The 24,504-nt window shown below is 43.5% G+C and overlaps 1 protein-coding gene across 3 annotated transcripts in view; it reads left to right on the top strand.

Annotated features, from left to right (window-relative positions):
- The window catches only part of MOCS1 (molybdenum cofactor synthesis 1), a 102,993-nt gene extending 85,865 nt beyond the window's left edge, over positions 1–17,128 (top strand). For 2 of the 3 annotated variants that reach the window (XM_075595386.1, XM_075595385.1), the window contains one exon: positions 8,309–17,128. In XM_075595386.1, coding sequence (XP_075451501.1) covers positions 8,309–9,186 — 878 coding nt within the window. In that variant the 3' untranslated portion in view covers positions 9,187–17,128. The remainder of the gene's footprint in view (positions 1–8,308) is intronic. The other variant, XM_075595387.1, reaches the window with a different exon arrangement.
- The last annotated feature ends 7,376 nt before the right edge of the window (positions 17,129–24,504 follow it).

The raw sequence follows: 24,504 nt of genomic DNA, 5'->3' as shown, positions 1-24,504 counted from the left end.
GGGCTCTTCGATGTCCAGTGATGTCTCGGTTAGACGTACTTCCCCTGAGCTCATCAGATCGGGCTCTTCGATGTCCAGTGATGTCTCGGTTAGACGTACTTCCCCTGAGCTCATCAGATCGGGCTCTTCGATGTCCAGTGATGTCTCGTTAGACGTACTTCCCCTGAGCTCATCAGATCGGGCTCTTCGATGTCCAGTGATGTCTCGGTTAGACGTACTTCCCCTGAGCTCATCAGATCGGGCTCCTCGATGTCCAGTGATGTCTCGGTTAGACGTACTTCCCCTGAGCTCATCAGATCGGGCTCTTCGATGTCCAGTGATGTCTCGGTTAGATGCACATCTCAGCCATGGTCTTTTTGGTTTTTGTCTCAATTTTTAGGAATTGGCAACACTGTGCAGAAAAAAACTAGCGTCTTGGAACGGATACCCTCCTGTACAGTGTGGTGAAGACCTTTTTTAAGAACAAAATGTAAACAAAGAGGAGAACCTGCCGTTCCTCTTATGTTTTATCTCTTAGACATTGTATACATCTGAAATGCTCTGAAAGCAGCTGTGCCCTAATGTTAGACACTATGCCGGTTGACAGGCATAGTACCATAACTATATGCAAGGCAGTTCCACCACTAATTGAGACCCTGTTTCATAGTTGGGTCACTGTAGAAATATTCAGGTTATCAAGCCAAGAAGTACAAATATATCCACACGTTTCTGCCACGTATCTTTCTCCTTTTACATTCTGGCAAATGCTAATCTCCCGCTGCATTAAGATAAGGGAATTGATCTGTTCCTGGCTCCCTTTCTTCTCCTTATAGGAGTTGTCTACATTTGCATTGTTTTTAGAAATTGGATTAAGTTAAGCAAAGTGCATGCGTTGCCAGAGTTTGAGGGAAAATGAATCAAAGCGGGATCGTTCTGTATCATGTAAACATCCTATGTGTTTGCAGTGAGGTAAACCTTGAAATACCGTGTTGGAAATGAAGACCAGATCTTGAATACACTGTGATGTTTTAAACCAGCGGTCTCAAACTCCGTCCTCAAGGGCCACCAACAGGCCGGTTTTTATGGATCTCCCTGCTTCAGCACAGGTGGCTCAGTCTTTGACCGAGCCACTGATTGAGCCACTTGTGCTGAAGCTGGGACTGATTGAGCCACCTGTGCTGAAGCAGGGATATCCATAAACCTTGGCCTGTTGGTGGCCCTTGAGGACTGAGTTTGAGACCCCTGGTATAAACCATCATTAAACCGAGTGATTATAAAACAGGACACGGAATCTGTCTTTGACTCTGCGGCAGTGTCGGGTGAGCTGAACCCGCCTTTGTAATACTCCCAAAGATAACTACATAGAAGTGCTACAGATGCAGCAACACTTGCCGCGTTCTTTGTCGCTTCCCATATGGATTAACGCAGCGGGGTCCCATTCAGAAGGATGGACCCGCCGCAGCGTGATCGCGGCAAACGCTGTCCGCAGCGCCGCAGTCTTTAGCTTGTTCTTCTGTGGCGCTGGGGGCAATAAGTCCTCGCTTCATCTGTCAGTGTATGTAAGGTGCTTCGCACCCTCCTAGCCAGCGGTGCTTCTACATATAAAGATGGACGAGAATATCAAGCATGTTCTGTGTCTGCGTCCATAGCTCACACATTGTCCTGCAGTGACCCCGAAGCGCTGTGTCCTTCCGCACATCTCTCTGGCACATGTTCAGTATGCGTGACGTCATCTTTCCTGTGCTCTAGAAGAGTTCAGCCTCATTCAGATGAGGAAATATTTCACGGCATATCAAGCAGGGCCCCCGGGGTGTGCCACCCCCAGTGATGTCATCAGGACGGGTTGTTACATTTTGATGCAGTATGTAGCAGATCTTTGCTGGCAAATAAAGGGGAAATATGATGACATAATCTATGCACCATGTAACTCCTCCTACTGACTCTCCCCAAGGTGCAAGCAGGGGCAGAGACGCAGAATGTATACCACAAAAGACAGACAAGCCCAATGCTACATCCAATTTTACCAAATATATAGTCATTAGTACATAGTTAAATACTGTGTATGGATATTCTCCCTCCAACAGAGGTAAAAGAGAAGTTTCAACAGTTTTTAGTGTTAGGACCTGCAAATTTGGTTATGCCCTGACGTTGGCTTGCAGGCTTGTAACGCTTTGGCCAAAGGGTTTAACTAAATTACCCTTATTCATGAGTATGTTATTATTGAAGTATTTAACTATATACTAATTACTATATATTTTATCATATTGGATGTAGCATTGGGCTTTTCTCTCTTTTCTTGTATACATTTGGCCACACTCAGTAGCACTCCTTCTGGATATATGTATATACAGATATATATACACATATACATATATACACTGCTTCTTGAAGATGTGCCCCACTATGCCTCGCATTCGGCAAGCTGAGTGATGGTTGGCGGCTCTGCTTCCCATGAGGTTCTGGAACAGCCAATGTCTTTCCCGGGCTGCCCTTACATGGCGGACACGTTTACCCCTTCCTCTGTGTGTGTCTCTGTCTATCTCTTACTGCTGGGGTCCTCAACTCCAGTGCTCAAGACCCCCTCACCCCCCCTCCCAACAGGTCAGGTGGCTCAGCCACTGATTGAGCCACCTATGCTGAAGCTGTGGTATCCTTAAAACCTGACCTGTGTGTTGGAGGCGGGGGGGGGTGTCTTGAGGACTGGAGTTGAGAACCACGGTCTTGCTGTCTTTGATACTCATTCAATTTGATGGTTATACTGGGAACTGTATGGCTGCTGTTACCTTGTTAATGTGCTCCCTTCTGTCTTACTGTTCCTGTTTCACTTCCATCACCTTCTCCTTACATTTTCCCCTTTAATAACTGGCCGTGCAGTCTCCTTCGGGGCCCAGGCTAAATTAATCTGCGTTCTGAATCAGTCTGCCATTTAGGATTGCTCTTATCCATATGTTTTCTACTTTTGACGTTGGAATACTGCCGGGATTAAACAATTAAAGCCTTATTTCCTTCCCCTTGAATCTTCTTGAACTACAAGATCAAAATAAAAGTTAACAGTATGTCTAAAAAAAAAAAATGTGCAATCCAAAATGCTTTTTAAGTGCACACATTGACACCTGTTATTTCAGTCCCATGGAGACTGCCCATAAGTATTTCTGTTTTGTGTCCCTGATGGATCTGCCACACTTCTGTTCACGTCTGTGATCTGTAACTCCAGCAGTGTAGTAAAGGGATTCATGTATTCAGTAATCCTCTGCTTTTCCTAAAAACAAAGTAAATGTATGTTTTGTGTCATTTAACATCATATCTGCCAGGTGCACAGGGCTTTATAGGGATACTATGCGACATTCACATTTGTATTCTACTTTCCAGCATTAGGCCTGGGACATAGAGGAGCAAACAGCGCTGAGCCGCGCTCCTGCTCTGCCTCGCCTGCTCCAAAATGCTGCTTTTTCCTGTCCTTAGAGGAGCGACAGTGAGCGCACTCAGGGGGCGGGGCGGGAGCGGAGGCGTGCCAGGAGGCGGAGCGGGAGACGAGGCTAGTCCCTCGCTCCCATTGGATGTGAGCGGTCACGTGACCGCTCACATCGCTTCCCCGAGCGGCAAATTTGAAACCTGCCTGACTTTGCAAAGTTTCTCAGCCTCCGCAAGCATCAGCGCGCATGCGGAGGGAGAAACTGTAGCCGCGCTGATGACAGATGCAGGGGCTTTGTGCATCTGCTCAGCGCGGCTCAGCCCGCCTCAGCGAGCTTAAAACTCACTATGTCCCAGGCCTTATACAGTAAGTGTAGTAAATAAAATGCATACATTGGGGGAAGGGTACGCCGCCCCTGAGGGCTTATTACAGTACTGATGTGGTATTCCGCGAGATTTATAGAGATAGTGAGGTGTGTGTGGAGTAATCGGTGTAGTGAAGGAGCTGTTTATATTTTAATACAGTATATTATTATTAGTATTATTAGTATTACCATCATTTATTTAGGGTACATTGTGCCAGCGTGTCCTGCAGCGCAGAACAATGGGGTGAAAAGACAATCACAAGCAAAACAAACAGACTTAACATCCATTTCTGCACAAAACCCCAATGGGACAGGAGGTCCCTATTCCAACGAACTGACAATTGAACCAAGTCTTCTGCACATGTAACCTTATTTTGTATTGGAAGCCTGATTCTTCTAGTTCTTTATCTCCTGCCTTCATTACTGCAAGAAGAACTTTATCTGGATCATAGGAGTACTGCGCCTTATTGCGACATTATTACTATGCTTGGTCAGCAGCTGTTGCTGAGAAGCTGAACCTGTAAGCATGTGTACACATTCTTGGAAGGGTTGATGTTCGGTTCTATCCATTCAACGCGTGGGTAGGAGGAATGTCTGTCGGGGCATTGACTGCTAAGGGCAGTGGGACAGACATATATCTGCAGACTTTGCTTTGAAACCTGTCACTTCCAGGAATATAGTGTAGTTCTTAGAAGTGCCCTTTTTATAGTCTGTAATTAGATTAGTAATAGAACTTCATGATATCACGCTTCACACTTTGTATATTTAGGCAGTTGTTGTTGTTGTCTTTATTACATTGTGGACTCCTGGTTTATTTATTTCTGTTACCTCATGGTCAGGGCACCTTCTTCCCAAGCTAATACATTGTTCCCAGATATGGCCTGTTTGCATTTGACAGTGTGTTTTAATATTTATGGTAAGAGGCCTCTTCTGCTCTTTCTCTGCCACAGGCTGATTAGGCTGGTGACGAGCACACTTACAGTAGCGCAAAGGTTCTATTAGTCAACTGTGGGTCCTAAGTAGTTGTATATTAAATCATGCATCCTTGGTGAGGTCCTAAGTAGTTTGATATTACATTTCCATGCATCCTTGGGGAGGTTTGATGCTGCTCCGCCACTAACAGAGTACAATGCCATTCATTCAAATACCTTTTTTTTTTTTTTTTAAATATTCATTCAATAACATTTTAAATCTCTATATATATTTCTCTAAGGATGTCTGCACATCCCTCTTTGATGGGCTGAACAGCCTGTCTCTCATTCAGAGACCGCCAATAAGACGGCAGATCTCTCTCCTTCTGTGTTAGGCTGAGCAGCCTCACTCATCCAGGAAACACTAAGGGAGGGGATTGTAATGGCAGTGGGGTGCAGAGGGAGAGTGACAGGTGTTAATGTCCTAATTAATGTTATTTATATATGTCTCCAAGGCTATCTGCAACTCATTAGGATGTCACCAGTATAATGTAATGTGCAGATATATAGCCTACCAGGTTCAACACCCAGTGACTGACTTGACACACAGAAAATATAAAAGGCTAAGGATGTCTGCAACAACCGGAATGCCTCCTCCAAAGAGAGGAGACAGAGAGACAGCAAGGAGAGGATGAGACAGGTATGACGAGGAGGAGCGAATGGAGAGCAGTGTGCACATGGGGCAGGAGGGAGTGCAAATAGAGCAATATGAGTAGCAGAAGTAAACAGAAAGCAAGGAGAGGATGAGACAGATTGGATGAGTAGGAGAGGAGGGAGTGTAGTGTGCACAGAGGAGCAGATACAGTAAGACGGAGTGCAAAGAGAAGTAAGGCATGATGGAGGAGACTAGGGGGGGGAGAGGGGACATGAGACAGCAAGGTGTTACAGGGAGGGGTGAAAACAGTCATGTTTAATAACCTTTTAGATCGGTGTATGTACGCCACATACAGCTAGTGTTAGATAATACACACTTTAACTCCTCTGTCAAATCTAAAGGTACCTCCTGAATAAAGTATTTCAATACACGGGACTCATGACTTCCGCTCCCCACAGATACACTTACTCTACCAATACTGCGGACTGCTGCACTTCTTTCCCTACCACGTCTGCAAACATACAGCTTAGCTTGCAAGGTTACCTTTCCTATCATAAACTATTATGCTTGATGCACTGATTGTATCAATGTTATTGTATTGTAATGTGTTTTATACAGCACTTGATTGGTGCTATATAAGTAACTACATACATACACATAGTCTTTAAACATTGATGGAAACAGGATTATTTAAGTGCGTGTGCGTGTGCTCAGCCCTGGTTCTCCATTCCGCAGCTTGGAGTTTCGGGGTCTTTGTATCGGCGCAGAGGACGTGCGTTGACGCACAGATTAGTTTTTAGTTTGTTTTTTTAAAAGCAAAGTTGTGTAATATGTAAGAAGGAAAAGCAATGTATGAAGCAGACAGACCAAAATGCAATTACTGCTAAAGTGCTGTTTACTTAAAGCATAGTTATAAGAAAAAGAACAGAACAAGAACGTTTCAGAGAGCCACGTGGCCGCCCCTTCACGTGGCCGCCCCCAGTGACAGCTTCTTACATTTCATGCAGTATGTGAGACTTGTGTCACTTCAGGCGTGGCAAATTTGTGCTGGCAAATAAAAGGGGAAAATACACAATGTGATCTCATTATATTCTGTGCCCCATGTAACCCCCCCCCCCCCCCCCCCCACAACTCCTCCTACTGACTCTCCCCAAGGTGCAAGCTGGGGCAGAGACGCAGAATGTGATACATCTCATTATAATCTGCCCCAGTTTTGCGCTAAAGTGGCTTCCATACATAGACCCCTCAGAGGCGTCATATCATTCTGAGTAGAATTCTTTAATCCTATAATATTCCTTGAATTCTTTAACATACTATCGTGCAGCGTTATGCTTTGCACCGGTCTGCTCTCAAATAGCACCAGATTAAACTAATCGCAGGGATATGGGGTTTTTGTAGGTTTTTTTTAGGTTAAATCGACGTGATGTCTTCTAGTAAAAAAATAAATGCACACACCTAGTTTAAAATAGTTTTTGAAAGTGTTTGTAAACATTTTGACCTTGATTATGGTGTGTTTTAAAAAAAAAAAAATATATATATATATATATATATTTCTTTATTAGGGTCCCTTTCCCAAATGCTTCTGGGATACAGAGGGTGTTCATACATCTATTTACATGTTGTTGTTGTTTTGTTTGTTTGTTTTTTTGTTTCTTTTTTAGACTTGTTGGCTAAGGCATTTTTTTTATCCTCCATAACTTCTATAAAGTGTGGTTGAAACCTATTACAACTTCACATTACAGAGCCAGTATAACCAGCCTCCTCACACTGATGAGACCCAAAAGTTGGGAACAGCTGTCTCTGAGTAGGGTTGCTGGCTCTGAACTTCTTTAACCCAGGCTGTGCTGAAAAGCGGTGTAATGCACTGGAATAAGCTTATAGGGTTCCATGTATAAAGGTGACACTGTGCTCATTTGCATGTCATTTCCCAGAATTCCTCACTGCAGTGGAAGCACTTTGTGCTAAAAGATAATGGGGAAAGGCAGGTTTGCAGACCTGTCTTAGACATGTGAATGTGCCCACACGTGGTATTATGCTTCCATCATTAGCCAATAAAAATAAGTTAATTTTAGTTTAAATCAACCCGTAAACATGCCATTATAAAGCGCTGCATACTGTACATTGGTGGCACGGTATACATAATATATATGCAATGTCAATAGTTCACTTGGTTCCTATGAGAGAGACTGCCCCCGTGTTTAACCCTTTTGCAGGAGCCTCTGGCAGAGGGGGGTATTCTGCATCACCTGGCAGTATCTTGTTCTATGGAAAATACTGAGAACACCGTTTCCAACCGGGAAACTCAAACATTATAGGACAAAGTTACAGTACGTGGATGAAAATGGTTTTGTTTCCCTTCCCCTTACCAATAGGAGTAAGAGGAAGGGAAAGGGGCTTAATCAGATACTTTCGTAAGTTCGTATACGTAAACGGCAATTGTAGCCTTCTTCATAAAATGAGATCTATATTTGTATCTGTATTTATATAGCGGCATCCAGGTACATAACTCTTCACAGCAGTAATACACGTGACATAATATTGTAACACATAATGGGCTTCATACATGAAATAACGATATGAAAGGGAGTCCCTGTCCCCAAGAGCTTTCAATCTGAATGGTAAGTGGGGAGAAGTTACAGAGACAGTAGGAGGGTGTTCTGGTAAGTGTGCCTGCCAGGGGTCCAGATCACTGCATCTGAGATATATAGTATTAACCCCGGAGCTACACATATACTTTATTAAAGAGGTGTGTTGTAAGAAAGGTCCTGCAGGTGGATAGACTAGATGCAGAGGTATAATAAAGAGAGAGAGGTACTATAGGATAATTGGGCCACATGAATACTGTAGCAGCAGAAGGGACATGCCAAAATAGTTCTTGTTGTAATACTGATATTGTAGAAAAACTGTGAGCTTTAACCATCTGTGATTTTGTTAAACATAGAAACATCCGGCACTCACCTTTCCTTCCTTAATTTCTCATTTTCCAGGTGACGCGCTAAGGCCCTCCAAACGCCTCCTGGATGCCCTGCAGCATGTACGTAGTTTAAGAGGACACCATCCAACCGTAGATGTCAACAGTGCCAAGCAGAGCACAGCAACGCGCAACCTGATAAGAACCTCATTTATGTATATTAAACAGGCCTCCCTTCCGGAATACTCTCTCAAGCAGAGGCTAGCGACTACTGCGGTGCTCCAGCTGCGAAGTTACTGCAGTGATCAGAAGAACCTTGACCCCATCCCAGAGCCAAAGTGCCTTAGTACCGCAATGTCTCCCATACAACAGAACAGTGACAGTTCTGCAATGGGTCATATTAAAAGAATGGAGAGTGACTTCTCTGAAGGGCAAATGCACAATCCCAGTTTGCAGGGAGCCTCCGAACACTTGACGCATGTTGATGCAGAGGGAAAGGTAGTCATGGTAGATGTTGGACGGAAGCCCGACACTTCTCGCACTGCAACTGCCACAGCCGTGGTTCGGTTGGGTCCGAAACTCTTCAGCATGGTGCAGTCCAACCAACTCAAGAAAGGTGATGTGCTCACAGTGGCAAAGATTGCAGGAATACAGGGAGCCAAGCTCACCAGCCAGCTCATTCCCCTCTGCCACAACATCTCCTTGAATCGGGTAGATGTCTCTCTGAGACTGGATGGCACTCTGTTTGCCGTAGTCATCGAAGCCCAGTGCTGCACACAAGGTAAAACTGGTGTGGAGATGGAAGCGCTAACTGCAGCCAGTGTGGCGGCTTTAACCGTGTACGACATGTGTAAGGCAGTCACTCACGACATAGTGATTGAAGAAGTGAAGCTCCTGAGCAAGACAGGAGGACAGAGGGGGGACTTCCATCGGGCGCAGAGCCCTTCAACCTGAACATATTGTTGCTGAAAGGGTCTGCAATGCATTGCAAAGGTTACAGATCATTAGAAACAGCAGGCAGCCTTCTGCAGAGCTCCGAAATCAAGCATATTGATGGATTAGGCCTTGCTTATAAGAGGAGGGCAGGAAAGGCACAGCCTTGAGCAGAGTCTTACCAAACAAAGTAAAGGGAAAATGTCAAATCTCCCGCCCAACGCCACATTGCTCATTCCTGTCTGAGCAAATTCACACGTACTTTTAGTAACATTCGGAACAGAACCACCTTTTTGCTTTAACCTTTAGTCTTTTTCTATGTACTCCAAAGTGGCCAATCAGGCCGTTTTTGAATGTAGATATAGAATCACCCCCTTAGTCCTTCATATGCACATACGTTGTATGTGGGGACAAATCGCCACATGACAGATACCTCTATGCTTTGGCACCCCACCCATGCGCCTTTTCATTGCATTGCAGGTCCTTTTTTGTACCTTACTGTAAATCACTTCTTCCACACAGTACATGCGTCATACGTTCTGTCACCTCCCATCTCAATGTCACTGCAGGGAATGATTTCATTGCCAATGTATTATTCCCATGTAGATATTCCAGCATTCCCATAATATTGTTACCTGTCTCCCCGTGCATGGGAAATAGTACCAGGCGGACATTCTTCACTTTGACAACTGTTGGGGTTGATGTAACTTGAGATTCGTTGCAGCTGCAGCTTAATTACTTACATAGACATTTACATACCTTGCATTCGCTAACAAAGACTCTACTTACACTATATAAAATCCCAAACCATATGTTGGCAGCCATTTCTGGAGCGACTTTAGAATGTTCTTACCAAAGTAAAGCCAATTATAGAATGTCTCATCTTTTTGCTAATTCTACGTTCGTATAGTATGTAAATAGACCATCTTTGAATAGCTGGGGGCTTTGTGACTGTTAGATGATTAAAGTCGATCCTAAAACCAGCTGCTAGTATTACAGACCACCTCTCCCACCTAATGAAGTTGCTACAGATGTGGCCAGAGCCCGCACACCATCGCATGCAGAAACAGGATTAGAGTTTCGCCAGTCATACTGTTGGAAGACATTTTTGTTTTTTTTTAAACCTCTTGCAAAAGCTGATTGTAAAGACCCCAATCTACAAACTTTATTCAAACTCCATCCAAGCAGGTAAAACCCCATTGTGCTATAACGTCTGCTACAGCTGTACTGTATGTACAGTAACTCTAGCCCAACAATAAGGGTATGTTATCGCTGTATACCAGGGGTGGGAAACTCCAGTCCTGAAGAGCCACCAGCAAGTCAGGTTTTCAGGATATCCCTGATTCAGCACAGGTGGCTCAGTTGAAGACTGGGGCAGTGATTGAGCCACCTGTGCTGAAGCAGGGATATCCTCAACTTGACATTCTGGTGGCCCTTAAGTACTGGAGTTGCCCACACCTGCAGTGTACTATTAAGTCTCAGTAGGGACTCCATAAGCATTCGTTCGCAGCTTCAAAAATTGCAGGCCCTGGACATTCTTGAATAGCCTGTTCATGTACGCTATGACACTGTCAGGCCCTACATCTCTCTTGGTGTCTATGAAATGACTATCAAAAGTCCATCCATATAAGGTTATTTCATGAAGTTCAGTTTTTTTTACGGGGTGGGGGGGGTTTGCTCTGAGTTTGCTTCGGCGCTTTCGTCCACTCCTGTCATCTATGAACCTTGAGTCACTGGTCCATGCCTTTGTGTCTACGCTGTTGGGCTACGGGAATGCCTTATATGCCAGACTACCATTGTGCCTGATGCGGAGGCTCCAGCTTGTGCAGAACGCTGCAGCTCGAATGCTGAGACGTGTTTCTCGCTTTGAGCATAACCCTCCCATCTTACGCGATCTGCACCTGCTTCCAGTGATCTTCCGTGTCCAGTTCAAGTTGCAAAAACCTTGCAAGGCCAAAGGCCTGTCTATTTGTCATCTCGTTTGAAGCCGTGGAAGGATACTGGCCATGATCTCTGGTCCCAAGGGGGGTCTAACTCTCCATGCACCCTACACTGGTTGAGCGGCCTTCCCGTATGCAGCTTCAGAGCTCTGGAACTCGCTGTCGCCAGAGCTCAGGTGTTATCTACTTTACCACCGTTTCCGGCTCGAAGTAAGACTTGCCTCTTCTTTCTGGCTTTCCCTATCTAACAATAATTTTATATCATTTTAATTTGTTTACTGTAAAATATTGTTATGCCCTCTTAGGTGTGTTTTTACTCAAAATAAATGATGTTGAACTGTATGGCAAAAAGAACTGGAACTTATTTCAGGGTAGGTATGACGAGGCTAAATACATCTGCATGCTGCATCTGTACAGGTGGTTATGGACTGATTAGTGTATATTTTATTCTTGGCGAGCACAGATCTACAATCCATTATTCTCTTCTGCAAATGCACATAATTACAGCTGCTGCCCGATAGTGGGAAAATCACTATCTTGTACTCCCCGAGAGTGGTTTTTTTTCGGTCCTGTACACGCTCAAATATATAATGAAATTAGAGACTGGATCATCTGTCTAAAGGAAACATCTACCCAGGCCCTATGAGGAGAGTAAATATTCAGGCAGTCCTCGTTAATCCGGTGGAATTCGTTCCAAACCGCCGTTGGATTGCGAATCCAATGTTAATCCGTGGTGGTGAGTGTCGGATAATCCGTTCCGACGTCAGATAATGCGTTGGATGGATAATGGAACAACGGAGAGCGGGGACCACCTGCATACACTTGCCTCCTATGAAGAACCTGTGGTCTTCGGTGTTATTTAACCGTCCAGACATTGCAGCCGGTTGCTACTTGGCGCTGTAAGCTGTTTCTCCGTAGTGTGACTGCAGGCTCAATCCTGGAATCGGTCTTCGGTGGGTGCTTCCGATGTGAGAGCCAGCATGAAAAATAGAACTGGAAAATGCGGAGCAATCGCTGAAAGAAAATGGCACGGGAACCCGATGTTGGAAATATATATATTTTATTAAATCCTATAACAAAATGTAAAAACACAAAATCTCCTTTCTGTTTGAAGACTTTTGTCTGAGGTTTTTACTTTTTGAAGTGAAACTTCTTTACTGGCACAAATGTCCTTTCAAAGAGACGGGAGTATGTTATGGAAGTGGCGTCAGTGCTGGCAGATGTGGCCGCGCATGCGCAGAAGCGGCCCTCACCAACAGTTACTGCATGTGCAGAGTCGTCCGCGGCAAGCAGCACAACCGCGGAGGCGTCCATCTCTGCCAGCGCATGCGCATAGACTGACTGCTCCGTGAGCGCATGCGCAGTGGCTGTCGGCACACATGCACAGGACCAGCATCAACCCCACCACAACAGACCGAGACAACACACGAGGAAGTTCAAATATATAAAGTGGGGGGGGGAGGGGTGCCGAGCACGCGCGTTCTAAGTCACACTTCTTTGTCACTGAAATTGTGTTTTGATTTTGAATTAAAATCACCATCACAAATACAATTTGTGACAAATCGGTGACAAAGACACAAGTTTTTATTTTTATTTAAAAAAATGGGGAGGTGGTGCATTGACCGTCAGTTTATATAAAATATAAATATTTTATATATTTTTCTACATTTTGTTCCCGTGCCATTTTCCGTCAGCGGTTGCTTTGCGTTTTCCAGTTCTTTTTTTCATGCTGACCCATAGTTCCCTTGGACTCCATTCACATGCGAGCGGGAGAGACGGGCTATGTTAAAATTTAACAATGGGGGAGGTGGTGCATGGATAATCCGTTTATCAAGTGCAACATGTTCAGTTCAGAGCGAGTCAAATTGTTGTGAGCTGCCACGTTGGGGCTTTTTATATTGAACTTCAATTACACTTGACAATTTGCGCAATATGTAAAATGGTGAAATCGTCCTTAGATCAGACTTTTTCCGCTTCTATAACATCACATCTAATAATAATAGCATGATCTTGTATAGTGCTGCTAGTTTTACGTTGCGCTTTACAGAGACATTTTCCAGGCACAGTCTAAGCAATTCTCATACACAATCTGTGCAACAAAGCATACACACCGCTCAATGTTAAATTAGCACAACATTGGGAAATCGCACTTTACAGCCACACTACAGTATATAAACTGTGGTTTTATGAGAGCGATATATGGGGGACGGAGAGAGAGATGGGGAGGGATGGTGGAGTGATTGTCCTGGACCAAAACGTATGAAGGGAGATTAGAGCGCATGATTTGAGATTTCTGAGTGAGTAGTCTTGTCATTGTAATTATTTTAACATTGTCAGCTTGAAAGTTTAATGTGGTAGTGATTGCATTTTTCTGTGTGTTTGAGTATCATTCTGTCTTTCCCCTCCCTCACCCATATTGTGCCCGCGTTTTCTGTGTGGCGCAGATGGGAAGAGCAGGGAGTGTTGGTGCGAGGGGCGGGGTGGGGGAGTGCAGGAGAGTTGGGGAGTAAGTGTGGGAGTGGAGGAGAGTTGGGGAGTAAGTGTGGAAATGAAACGTCTGCTGTGACTGCAGGATAGGAGGCGAGACGGGGAGATTTGTAGGCCCCCAGTATGAGATCTGATCAGGAGTAGATCAGCCCAAGAGGGTCTCGGAGGTGGAAGGGTTGAATTATGAGAAGTGAGGACTGGAAGGAGTCAGAAAGTAGAAAAGGAGAGTACACAGCCTCACACTAGACTCTGATATAGTCTTCTGCTACAGAGCCTCTAACATCACAGCTTAGGTGTGTGATAGGACTAAGAAATATAAGGTTTAATACTGCAGAAAAGAATCTCCTGGAAATAGTGCTGAACTCGTGACATGGTTCTACGGTTCATGGTCCATTATGTGGTTCTGTTCTAATATTAATAGTCTAGCATTTACGAGACGCACTGTAGAGATGAGGGGGGGAAAAGTTGGCAAAATGTCACGCAGCTGGAACAGGAGGATTGGCAAAGGTGCTACCACAGATGCCAATGGAGCTGAGGCTTCAGGAAATCCCCTGACACCGGAGGCAATACATGGCCGGGAGGGTGACCTGGATCTAAGGAGTCAGACGAGGAATCGGGTGAAGAATAAGCAGAACACCAAGACAGTAAGAGTGTGCTTATAGTGCTGGCTACGGCGACTGCGCCGTCGTCCAGCGACCTAGCAAGTACATGCAGTCCGTCGCGGGTTCCCATAGTTGATGCAACCGCGACCGAGCTGTCGCCATCGCCGGTAGTCAAAGGATTTTAAAATTTTCGGCGATCCCCTCGTGCCGTCAGCGACGTGAGCGGTACAGCCAATGAGGGAAAACTGCTCATGGCCACACCTCTGCAATGCCCCCCGCCCTCTCGTCTCCTGCACTATCGGCAGGAATCGCTATTACAACGGCGATGGCTGAAGTCACGCGGTCTTGTCTCCGTAGCCTGCACTAGAAGCGCAGCCTTAAGAAGAATAAATTAATTTCTACAGAACACAGGGTGTCATGGTCCTGCGCCAGGCTGTAAGAAGGCTGGGTATGTACCGTATCTGTGGGAAACCAACGCCACAGCTGAGAGTGCCGCTACAAAGCATTGCGTTGCAGGACAGACATGCTGCATGAGTTTGGGTTGTGCAATGTCACCGAGGTACGATGGGGTCTAACGCTTCCTGCAATGGCAAATATCACTCCGTCTACCTACTCAACTGCACCAAGTATTCTACTACCAGCACGCTCCATATGTACACGTTACTTCTCTGATCTAAGTGGAAGAGAGGGTAGTGTCTGTGTACAGAAGCACACTACTTTACACCGTTTTAAGCAATAAAGAAGTGAAATAAATATATTGATTAAATAAATATCGTGTGTGTGTGTGTGTGTGTGTGTCCTCCGCAGCTTGTCAGAAGGGCTGTTCTGTCCTCAGAATCACCCATTAACGCGGCAATTAATAGAGTTTAGCTCCGCAGACCCCTTGCATCAATCCTCTGTGAACCAAAAAACCCCACAAACAAACACAAATCAATGGCTTGCATTGCTCCTTTAAACTGTGTAGCAGCAGCACTGCTTCAATAGCAGGAATGCACAGAAGATTGACACTTGTACTGTTTTTATATGCTGATGCCTACCAATTACAATTAGTACAGACTGTGTGGCAGGTGGTTGAACTGTCTGCTTGACTCATACAGTAGCACATACTATATGTATATATGTATATACATACTATAAGTAGCATATACTTACACATATTATAAATAAATAAATGTTAACCAGATGCTTTTTCGACTCCCACCACCATAGATCGAATGTGTCCCTGTTGATGAAGGGGAAGGAAGTGGTTACTGAGGGTTTAAGTAGGAGGCCCATTTTGAGCAGGTGAAATAAATGTGGCCGTTTTTATCTCTGCTAGGATGAGCTTTTAGGACTTAATAGAGCTTAATAAATACCAGCGGAATACTTAATTACGGCATGTCGCGGAATGGCAGAACTGGGACCAAATTGTGTCTCACAATGGACATGTAATAAGGAATTGCACTTATCAGAGTTTAATTATTAAACCTCTTGTCAAGAAGGCAGCTCGGGGGGTGCTTTTCCTGCCTTGGGGGGCTGTGGGCCCACTGGAGATTTTTCTGGTTCTCCGGTGGGACATTCCGACCCTATATATATTTGTTTTGCGTTAGTGTTGTAATATTCATTCAAATGTCTGTAACAACATGGCTAATCAGCAAGTCCAGAATATTCAAGGGCTATTCCCAGTTAGAGATATAGCCAGTCTCCGTGTTGGTGGCAGGGGACCCACGGCTCCCCGCCCCCCTCTTCCCTGGAACGTTCTGCTTCCCGCTGCTCCGGGCATAGGAAGCGGCCACATCTGTATTCACAGTGTCCTTGTTAATGATGCAAACGAAATACTTGTTGTTTGATGTTCTGAACATTCAAAGACATCGCATGTTCATGTAATTAATTGTATATAACCACTATCCATTTGACAGTAATTAACCTTTGCACCTTAAATATAAATGGCACAAGGCGCTCCTTTTTCTTTCTTTGTGCATAAACACTTATAATGGTTGTGGCGTGTTGTGTACCAATTTTATTGTTTTGCATGCAAACCTAAATAACAGTATCACACTGTCTCTGCACACGATTTGCATGTACAGTATACGAACTGTAACAAAGGTCTTAACCAAATAGGCCATCCCAGCTGGATTCTGGCACTGTGGGTCAGTGCACGATTTTGTACGCGGTTCCCTGGAGTGCTAGGATAAAATGTGTTTGTTTCACTTTTTTTTGTCTCCGCACATCCCTTCTATTTCTAGAGCGAGTCGCGCACACCCACTAAAGTACTAGATTCCTAGCAAAATATTTGATTGTCCTTTTTTATTGTTCCTGTTATGCAATACCTGTTGTATGCTATACCACGCTTTTCAAACAAAACCGGCATTTATTCATCATCTCGTGCACGAACATGGTTACAAATCACCATTACTGTATTTTTTTTATTTCATTTTAATTTGCTTAGCATTCTAACACTATAGATTTACAGTCGAAAAATTCAAATAGTGAACTGTGTGTAGTCCCATGTTCTAGGAATCCTATACACACAGCACTGTCTGCCCAGGTGACCAAGTTCAGAAGTCATTCAGGCTGTGCTGGAGGACGACTGCCCACCCGGTAACATCTATTTTTAAACGTTACTGTGTCGGGTTACTGGCTCTGCACGTCTTTAACCCCCGACTCTGCTGAAAAAGCTGTGTAATACGGCAGGCATAGACTTATAGGGTTCCATGTTAAGACGGATAAGGAGCCAAAGGTGACACAATGTGCTTGTTTACATGTCATTACCTAGAATCCCTTGCTGCAGGCGAAGCACTATGCTAGAAGATAATGGGGAAAGGCAGTGTTGCCAACCTGACTGTGACGTGAATGGGCTCACAAGTGGTATTTTTGTTTGCTGTACGGTCCCTTTTTTACCCACCATAACTTATTCTGTCTATTTTCAATAAATTGGATCTGGTGCAATAATAAGGGGTTCTCGCTCGCATTATTTGATCTCACAGTGTGCTGTATCCATCCTCTTTCCTCCTGTTGATATTCTTCCTGTGCTGCTTTTGTGCCTCCGTGGGCACGTGAACAGAAACTATGAACAACTTGCCAATGTAACTGGATTTTGTTTCCTTTAAGTGAATTGTTGCTCGTTTCTGCCCTCGGACAATAAATGTTATTTATGTCAACTGGAACACTATAATTTTCTACTTAGTCGTTTTTTATGCTCTGATCTTAACTGTTTGGCGAATTATGGCCTCCTAATGGCTTACTTTGGAAGAGAATGCCATGCAGATAGTCTGACCACACAAAGCATTAGCTACATCATAAAAACCCTCAGATGATTGTGTTACCATTTATTCTTCAACTTTTTATTCTTTTTCCCCCTAACTATTTTTATTTCGTTTTTAGGTTATATTCAAGAGGGGGGGGGGACAGAAAAAAAGGGGGGTGGGTGAGAACAATAGAACCAACATACTTTGAAATCTCTCTGCCGTCCTCGCCCTTCTAACCCCAGACCCTGGCTAAATTCCAACACACGCATGCTGCGTTTCTCCACTCACTCCTCTGAACGCCTCTGGAGGAAATCTTAAACGCTTGCAGATTTTTTTCACTACAAATTTATGCTGTCCTGTTTCTACTCTGCCCTCTCTCAGGCTAAACAAACCTACTTTTCATCACTAATCAACACACACAAGTCTAACCCACGCCGACTCTTTTCTGTCTTTGACTCTCTACTCAGACCACCCTCGGCTGCCTCCTCTTCTTCCTCCATCTCACCTCAGGACTTTGTGACTATCTTAAGGAAAAGGTGGAATCCATACGTCAGAATATCCCCTCTGTTGCCTCCTCCCATACAACACTGCTTCCTAACTCTCCTCCTGCCTTTCTTGACTCTTTTTCTGCTATCTCGGAGGAGGATGTGTCACTGCTGATCTCCTCTTCCTCTACCACCTGCTCTCTTGATCCCATTCCTTCCCATCTCCTAAAACCTCTTGCTCCTTCTATAATCCCTATGCTCACACAGATCATAACTCTTCCCTCTACTCTGGTACTTTTCCATCCTCCTTCAAGCATGCAACGGTTATACCATTGCTCAAACAGCAAGCTTGACCCTACCTGTCCTTCTAACTATCGACCTGTCTCCCTCTGGGCTTTTGCCTCCAAACTCCTTGAACGTCTTGTATTCTCTCACTTGCTCCATTTTCTCAACACCTATTCTCTTCTAGACCCTCTACAATCTGGCTTCCGCACTGCTCACTCTACTGAAACAGCCCTCACTAAAATAACCGACGAACTCCATGCTGCCAAAGACAGAGGTCATTACACTCTGCTCATATTACTCGACCTCTCTGCAACATTTGGCCCCTGTGAATCACTCTCTTCTCCTTCACATTCTCCATACTCTTGGTATTCGGAACAAAATCCTTTGTGAAGAATCTGCAGCCTCAGGTCCTGGAGCACTGGGGCAGGTATCGTATTTATCATGCACCAACATACCGGTACATCAGGCGCTGATCCCGCCTATAGGTTCTGGGTCTGTTAAGTGGACTCGTAGGACTCTGGGTACACGGTGTTGGGGAAGGTATAAGGTGTGGGGGTTAAGGCATTGTGAGAAGACGGGTAGTTGTGCCTGTGAGTGTCATAGAAGGACACTGTCACTATTATTATTGCTATGTGTATTGTGTTATGTTTGATTCTGCATATAGTAAACGGTTATACTTATACTCCTGTGTATGTGGTTACTATATGTGGGTCCTGTGTAGGGAACATTCTACACTCCTAGAATCCTACATAGGTGGAGGCGCTGACCGAAGAAACGTTCCAGAGAAGCACCCCAGGTTCCCATCACCGGAGGCTCGGGCCTCCTGTGAACCTGCAGGTATACGCACCACACCTGGTAACATATAGGTTCCCCCTCACATTCACTCTATCTGTGATTGGGGGGTGGGGGAATACCCGTTACATAATGTATCTACAATGATTACAAGAGAGGCTTTTTATCACAAGGAACAGACTGCACAATTGACCTTGAAAGGGCAATAACCACGGATCCCTTTCGGCTGTCATGGTTGGGCATTTGTTTGATGTGCCATTTATATATTGTATATTGTATATGTTATATGTCATTATGTTTATATAGCCATGCATAATAATGGTATACTACTTTCCTCTCTGTTGGCAGTAAGTCCTGGTAAGTACAGGTATGCCAGCAGTAGTTATGGAGGTTTTCCCTCACACCCTGGTGAGGTGCCCTATGTATGGAGGGGAGTGGCTGTATGCTCTGAGTCCCTGGATAGTGACATCAGGGATGCGCCTGCCTCCTGAAGTATATAAGGCACAACACTGTCAGTTAGTTAGTGGTTCCAGCAGTTATGTGAAGTTGCTGGTAAATTGTATTCTCCTGCATAAGGGATTGTAGGAACACTTTGTGACCCTAGTGCAGTACCTAGTGGTGCAAGTTGACCAATCAAGTCTGTCATAAGCCACTCTGTGACCAGGGACCTGGCACAGGGGTGATCTCTCTAGGAGAAGAGGGAATCCCACTTCAATACGGGAGGGCATACCTGGCAAAGGGACAGCACGGAGAGATGTGCGGCTAGAGCCGGCAGCTGCATGGGGCAGTCTGCTACATCCCAATCTACAATAAAGATGACCTTGTTAATGAAACCCCCACTGTGTGAGTGTGAGATTACTCTTCAGTGGCAGTCACCACCAAGAAGGAGTTCCTCACCAGGACCATCTCCCTGCGGAAGCATAGAGCCTGATGAGGTGGAGGCGCTGCACATGATGTAAGTTGAACTCGCACCCACTACCTCAGATGCCTGTCCTGATGACATCCCCTAATACCATCAAGCGGGAGACTCAGGAGTCCTGTTGCCTACAGGTGCACCACCAAACACGAACACGTAATGGGGACTGGTTAGACCACCCGGGCCAATGTGAGATTGGGGGGGGGGGGAAACCCGTTACATTTGCAAGATGAAAATGTTATAAATGTCTTATCCGCCCCAGTGCGGTTCCTTTATCAAATAAAACGATCAACATGTGTTGAATATAGAAGTTGCCTCAATTTACATAGAAATGCTGTATCAATTTAAGACAAATGTGCAATCCCTCAAACAGGAGTTCAATTTGCTTCATAGGTTTGCTTCTTTTTCTTGCACATTAACAAAACCAGCTGTGTTGGTTTGACCCTTGGTCAATGGTTCCTATGATGTCCTAATTGTATAAACCAAATGATTGGAAAGCTATTGTAATGTCACATCTCATTTATTCTCATTGCTGTTTACACTAACTCCATGTGTTCAATCCCATCACAATAAAAAGAAACCAAGGTTTTAAATAGATATTTTTATCCCCAACTTTTATCACCTTTTCTTTCAGACAGTAATTAGTTTTATGTTAAATTGTAATGATTGTGAGACAGCATTGGATGATATTTCACTGGGGTTTTTTGTTTGCCTGCCTCTGGATCAAAATACTGTAAGTACGGATATAGGATAAAGTATCTGTCATCTAAATTTAGCAAAGGTTGAACTTGATGGACATCTGTCTTTTTTCAATCTCATCTACTATGTAAAGACACAGATACCCAGCAAGCTCTGATGAACCCCCAACAATTACATATACATATACATATATATATATAAAAAAATTTTTTTTTTTTTACTGGGTGTGGCTAAATGTATACACCAATGAAACAAAGACACCCAAAGCTACATCCAATATGACAAAAATACTCGGTGAATTACCTATATATCTCCAGAAAAAGGGTCATTTAGTTAAACCCTTAGGCCAAAGCATTTTAAGCCTGCAAGCCACATTTTTAAAAATAAATACATTTAGCCATGCCCAGTTGCTACTCCAGTAGCACACATATATAATATATATATATATATATATATATATATATATATATATATATATATATATATATATATATATATATAATCTCTCATTTATTTATTTTTTTCACTGTATTTTTGTCATATTGAATGTAGCTCTGGGCTTCTTTGTTTTTTGTTGTATTCATCTACTATGTAACTTCAATAGGGAGTGTTCTGACCAATGATCCTTTTATGGAACAAAGGGAGGTTTTAAATTGCTAAAATTGGAAATCTGGAAAGGAAGTTTACAAGTATAACATTTTAGGAGAGAAAATGCTGATAAGTGTTCAGAGGTTAATCCTAAAGAGAAGGCATTTGAAAGGGTGTTCTGAACTCGTACGGTTTCAGCCTCTGAGCATTTTCAAGACTGAGGTTTGATCAAAATCTACAGGAGAACTCTAGTAGCTTTAATCATCTATGTTTTAATCACACAAACCCCGACAACCAACCCATATTCAGTATTGTTTTCCTGTTTGAAAAGAAGATATCCTGCTAAATGTTTGGATGCCAAAAGTCCAAATTGAATGCTGGCTGCCTGCCAGAGGGTACGGCATTCTACAACAAGTAGTTTTAAAGCAGCCGTCTCCTATTCAAGGTATTCTTTTGTCTTCCAGTTGAGATCAGATAAAAAAAAGTATACTTTCCTCAAGGGATACCCTAAGCGATGGCCTGATCAGCTTTTCCAGTCTTCTGATTTATTTTATTTATTTTTTAAGATTAAAGGAACTTAAAATAGAGCGCGTTTAAACAAATGCCAACTAGTAATTCAATATACTGTATATTTAGATATTTATATTAAACAAAAATGGTTTATAAAGGAGATCTTGTCTCTATTATCCATATACTGTACAACCATGCACAGTTGTAGGTCTGCATTTGAGGATCATTGTGCTTGTAAAATAATAAGTGCACCCATATTATACTTTACATATACATATTATACTACAAAAAGGATAATGGGTGATTACTAAGCTGTCGTCTAAGCCTTTCCGGAGCTGTAAGACACTTACAGCCCATCTAAGTTAATAGGCTGTATGGCGTTTTCTGGTGCCAAATTGTGTTTGATGGAAGAAGACTGCATAGCAAATATCGGTCTACAGTATATGTGTTATATCTATAAAAAGTATTTCATACAAAGTTCTATAAAAGGCAGTGTTTCAAAACCATTAATGGTAATCAAAGTGCGTGTGCACCATATAATTATGCCTTTGAGGGATTTAGGGCCCATTTGATGGGTGTCAGTAAAGCAGCTAGGCCTCGTCACTCACTAGGCCTCACTAACAGTTTCTGTTGCTCTTCCCCAGAAAAAAAAATGTAAACTTCTCTAAATCAATAAATAGTAGTTATGCTGGCTATTTTTTCTGAACAGGCTATTCGTATACACAATAAAAAGAGCGATGCCCGGTTGCAATGTGAGAAAAGCAGTGATGGATCTCACTTTTGCAGCAATGGTGTCATGGCCGACCTAGCGTCATGGCCTCTGTCGATGTACAGCTCCCATTTAAGGAACCCATTGAGCCACAGGAGTAGAAGGTTTAGAATAGGTGTTTATTTTTTTTTCCGTTTGCGCATGCAGCATTGGATAACCGCGCACATGGACATTTTTAGTTATATACAAATGCCTCCAAGACGGCGACCTTCAATCAAAAATCCGGGAAAATCCGGACATATGGTAACCCTAGGATAGTCACCGGGCTAGCCTAAATATAAAAGAAAGCGAAGCAATGAGGGGGGTCTGAGGTTTCACGGTGGACAGGAGAAAGGGCAGACAAGGCGAGCCAAATGGTTCCTATCTGATCAATTTCAAGTCAAGATCAAGTTCGTCTGCCTTTTGTAGTTATTCACAGCTGGTTCGTTTTCCTCTTCAACAGTTTTATTGCTAATGGAAAGCAAACTGCATTACACAGCATCTTCTTTCATAACAAAGGGAGGACAGGCTTCACAAATGTTTTGCACAATCTTCAAGGTGTTTGCTTGTTACTCTAATTCACCTAATTGTTTTTATTCTGTTTTGAGTTGAAAACCAACGTTCCTAGTATGCAGTAAATAAGGGAAGACTAAGGGTTTGAAAATCCAGAGCAGAAACGTTGGGATGATCTGCAAATTCAAGTGTGCGAGAGGTGGACACTATTCAGCCACTTGCAATGACTGGAGCTTCTCACTGACACTTCCAGGAGTTCTTTCCACAGATCAGGTTCTGAACTGGACACTAATGTACAAACTTCTGTATTTGGCGCACACAACTTGCAGACAACATTTGTAAACGATTGCTCCTGTGTTAAAACATGAGGAAGTGCCATTGGATTTCAAACTTGTTCCAGATCAAGTAAGATATAGCAGTCTGTTCATTTAAAGCGTTTAGTTGTATTTGCAACAGAACCTTCCTTTCCTGTTTCCAAATTCAATTTCTGCTGTTGAGCAAACATTCATTTTAACCTCTCCAAAGTACCTGCTATTGCAGACATTTGGGACCAGTCATTTGCTAGATGTTTTCCTGAAGTATGTTTCAGTTTTGTTTTCCGCTCTGCTGTCTCTATTGATTATATTAAACACCTCTCCAAAGAAACCTAATGTGGCAATGAATCCACATTCAGAACCACCTTCTTCAAATTCAGCTGACTTTTTTTCTGTGTAGCCACAATGTCTGCCAGTTCCATTATGACCGAATCAGAACTATCATTCTTGGCTTCAATGTCCTTTCCCAGTGAATGCCAACTTACTGAGTGTACCAGTGAAATCTGACTCTGCTCTAGCACTCACTGCATTCTTTGAAGCTACTCCTGTCACTGTATAACCATGACATTAGCAATATGCTATATAGGCCAACAACGATCTCTGCTGCACCAGCGTAGCACAGCCTGTACATTTAATAACAGAAATGCCCTTAATGTGGTCAATATTTCAACAATTACTTTAGCTGAACACTCCCTATTTACTGCCAAGTAAACCTCCCAACATCTCCAAAGGTCAAAGTGGGACAGTCAGACAGATTTATGAAAAAACAGATGGGCACACGGCGGTCGAAGACTCGTGGTTGAAAATATATAAAAATTCCAAGTTGGGAGGTGTACCAACACCCCCCTCTTACTAAAGGTGCAATGAAAGCAATATCCTACATGTGTTTATTTTATTTAATGTTATATACAGTTGCAGCCACGAGTATCGAACACTTGCCTGGGAAAGTCTGGTCCTTTCTCCCAGTAATGCTGCAACATTTCTGTGACATTTCTGCAGACAGACTAATGACCCATCGGATTAACACAGCGGGGTCCCTGGCAGGCCAATTCAAATTGAACGTGACGTCACTTTTGTTACGGTTTCTTGTTACAAGGCTATGCATTTTTTTCCAATGAAAACCCTGTAGGCGCCAGCAAAGACGTTTCACGTAAAAAATGTAGCAAGTATCTACAGTAATACTACAGTAGCATTAGATACTTGCTACTTGTTTAAGTGAAACTTCTTTGCTTG

This window comes from Ascaphus truei, chromosome 4 (genome assembly GCF_040206685.1).
Source record: "Ascaphus truei isolate aAscTru1 chromosome 4, aAscTru1.hap1, whole genome shotgun sequence".
In the NCBI taxonomy this organism is placed as follows: Eukaryota; Metazoa; Chordata; class Amphibia; order Anura; family Ascaphidae; genus Ascaphus; species Ascaphus truei.
This window is presented reverse-complemented; position numbering and strand designations above follow the sequence as displayed.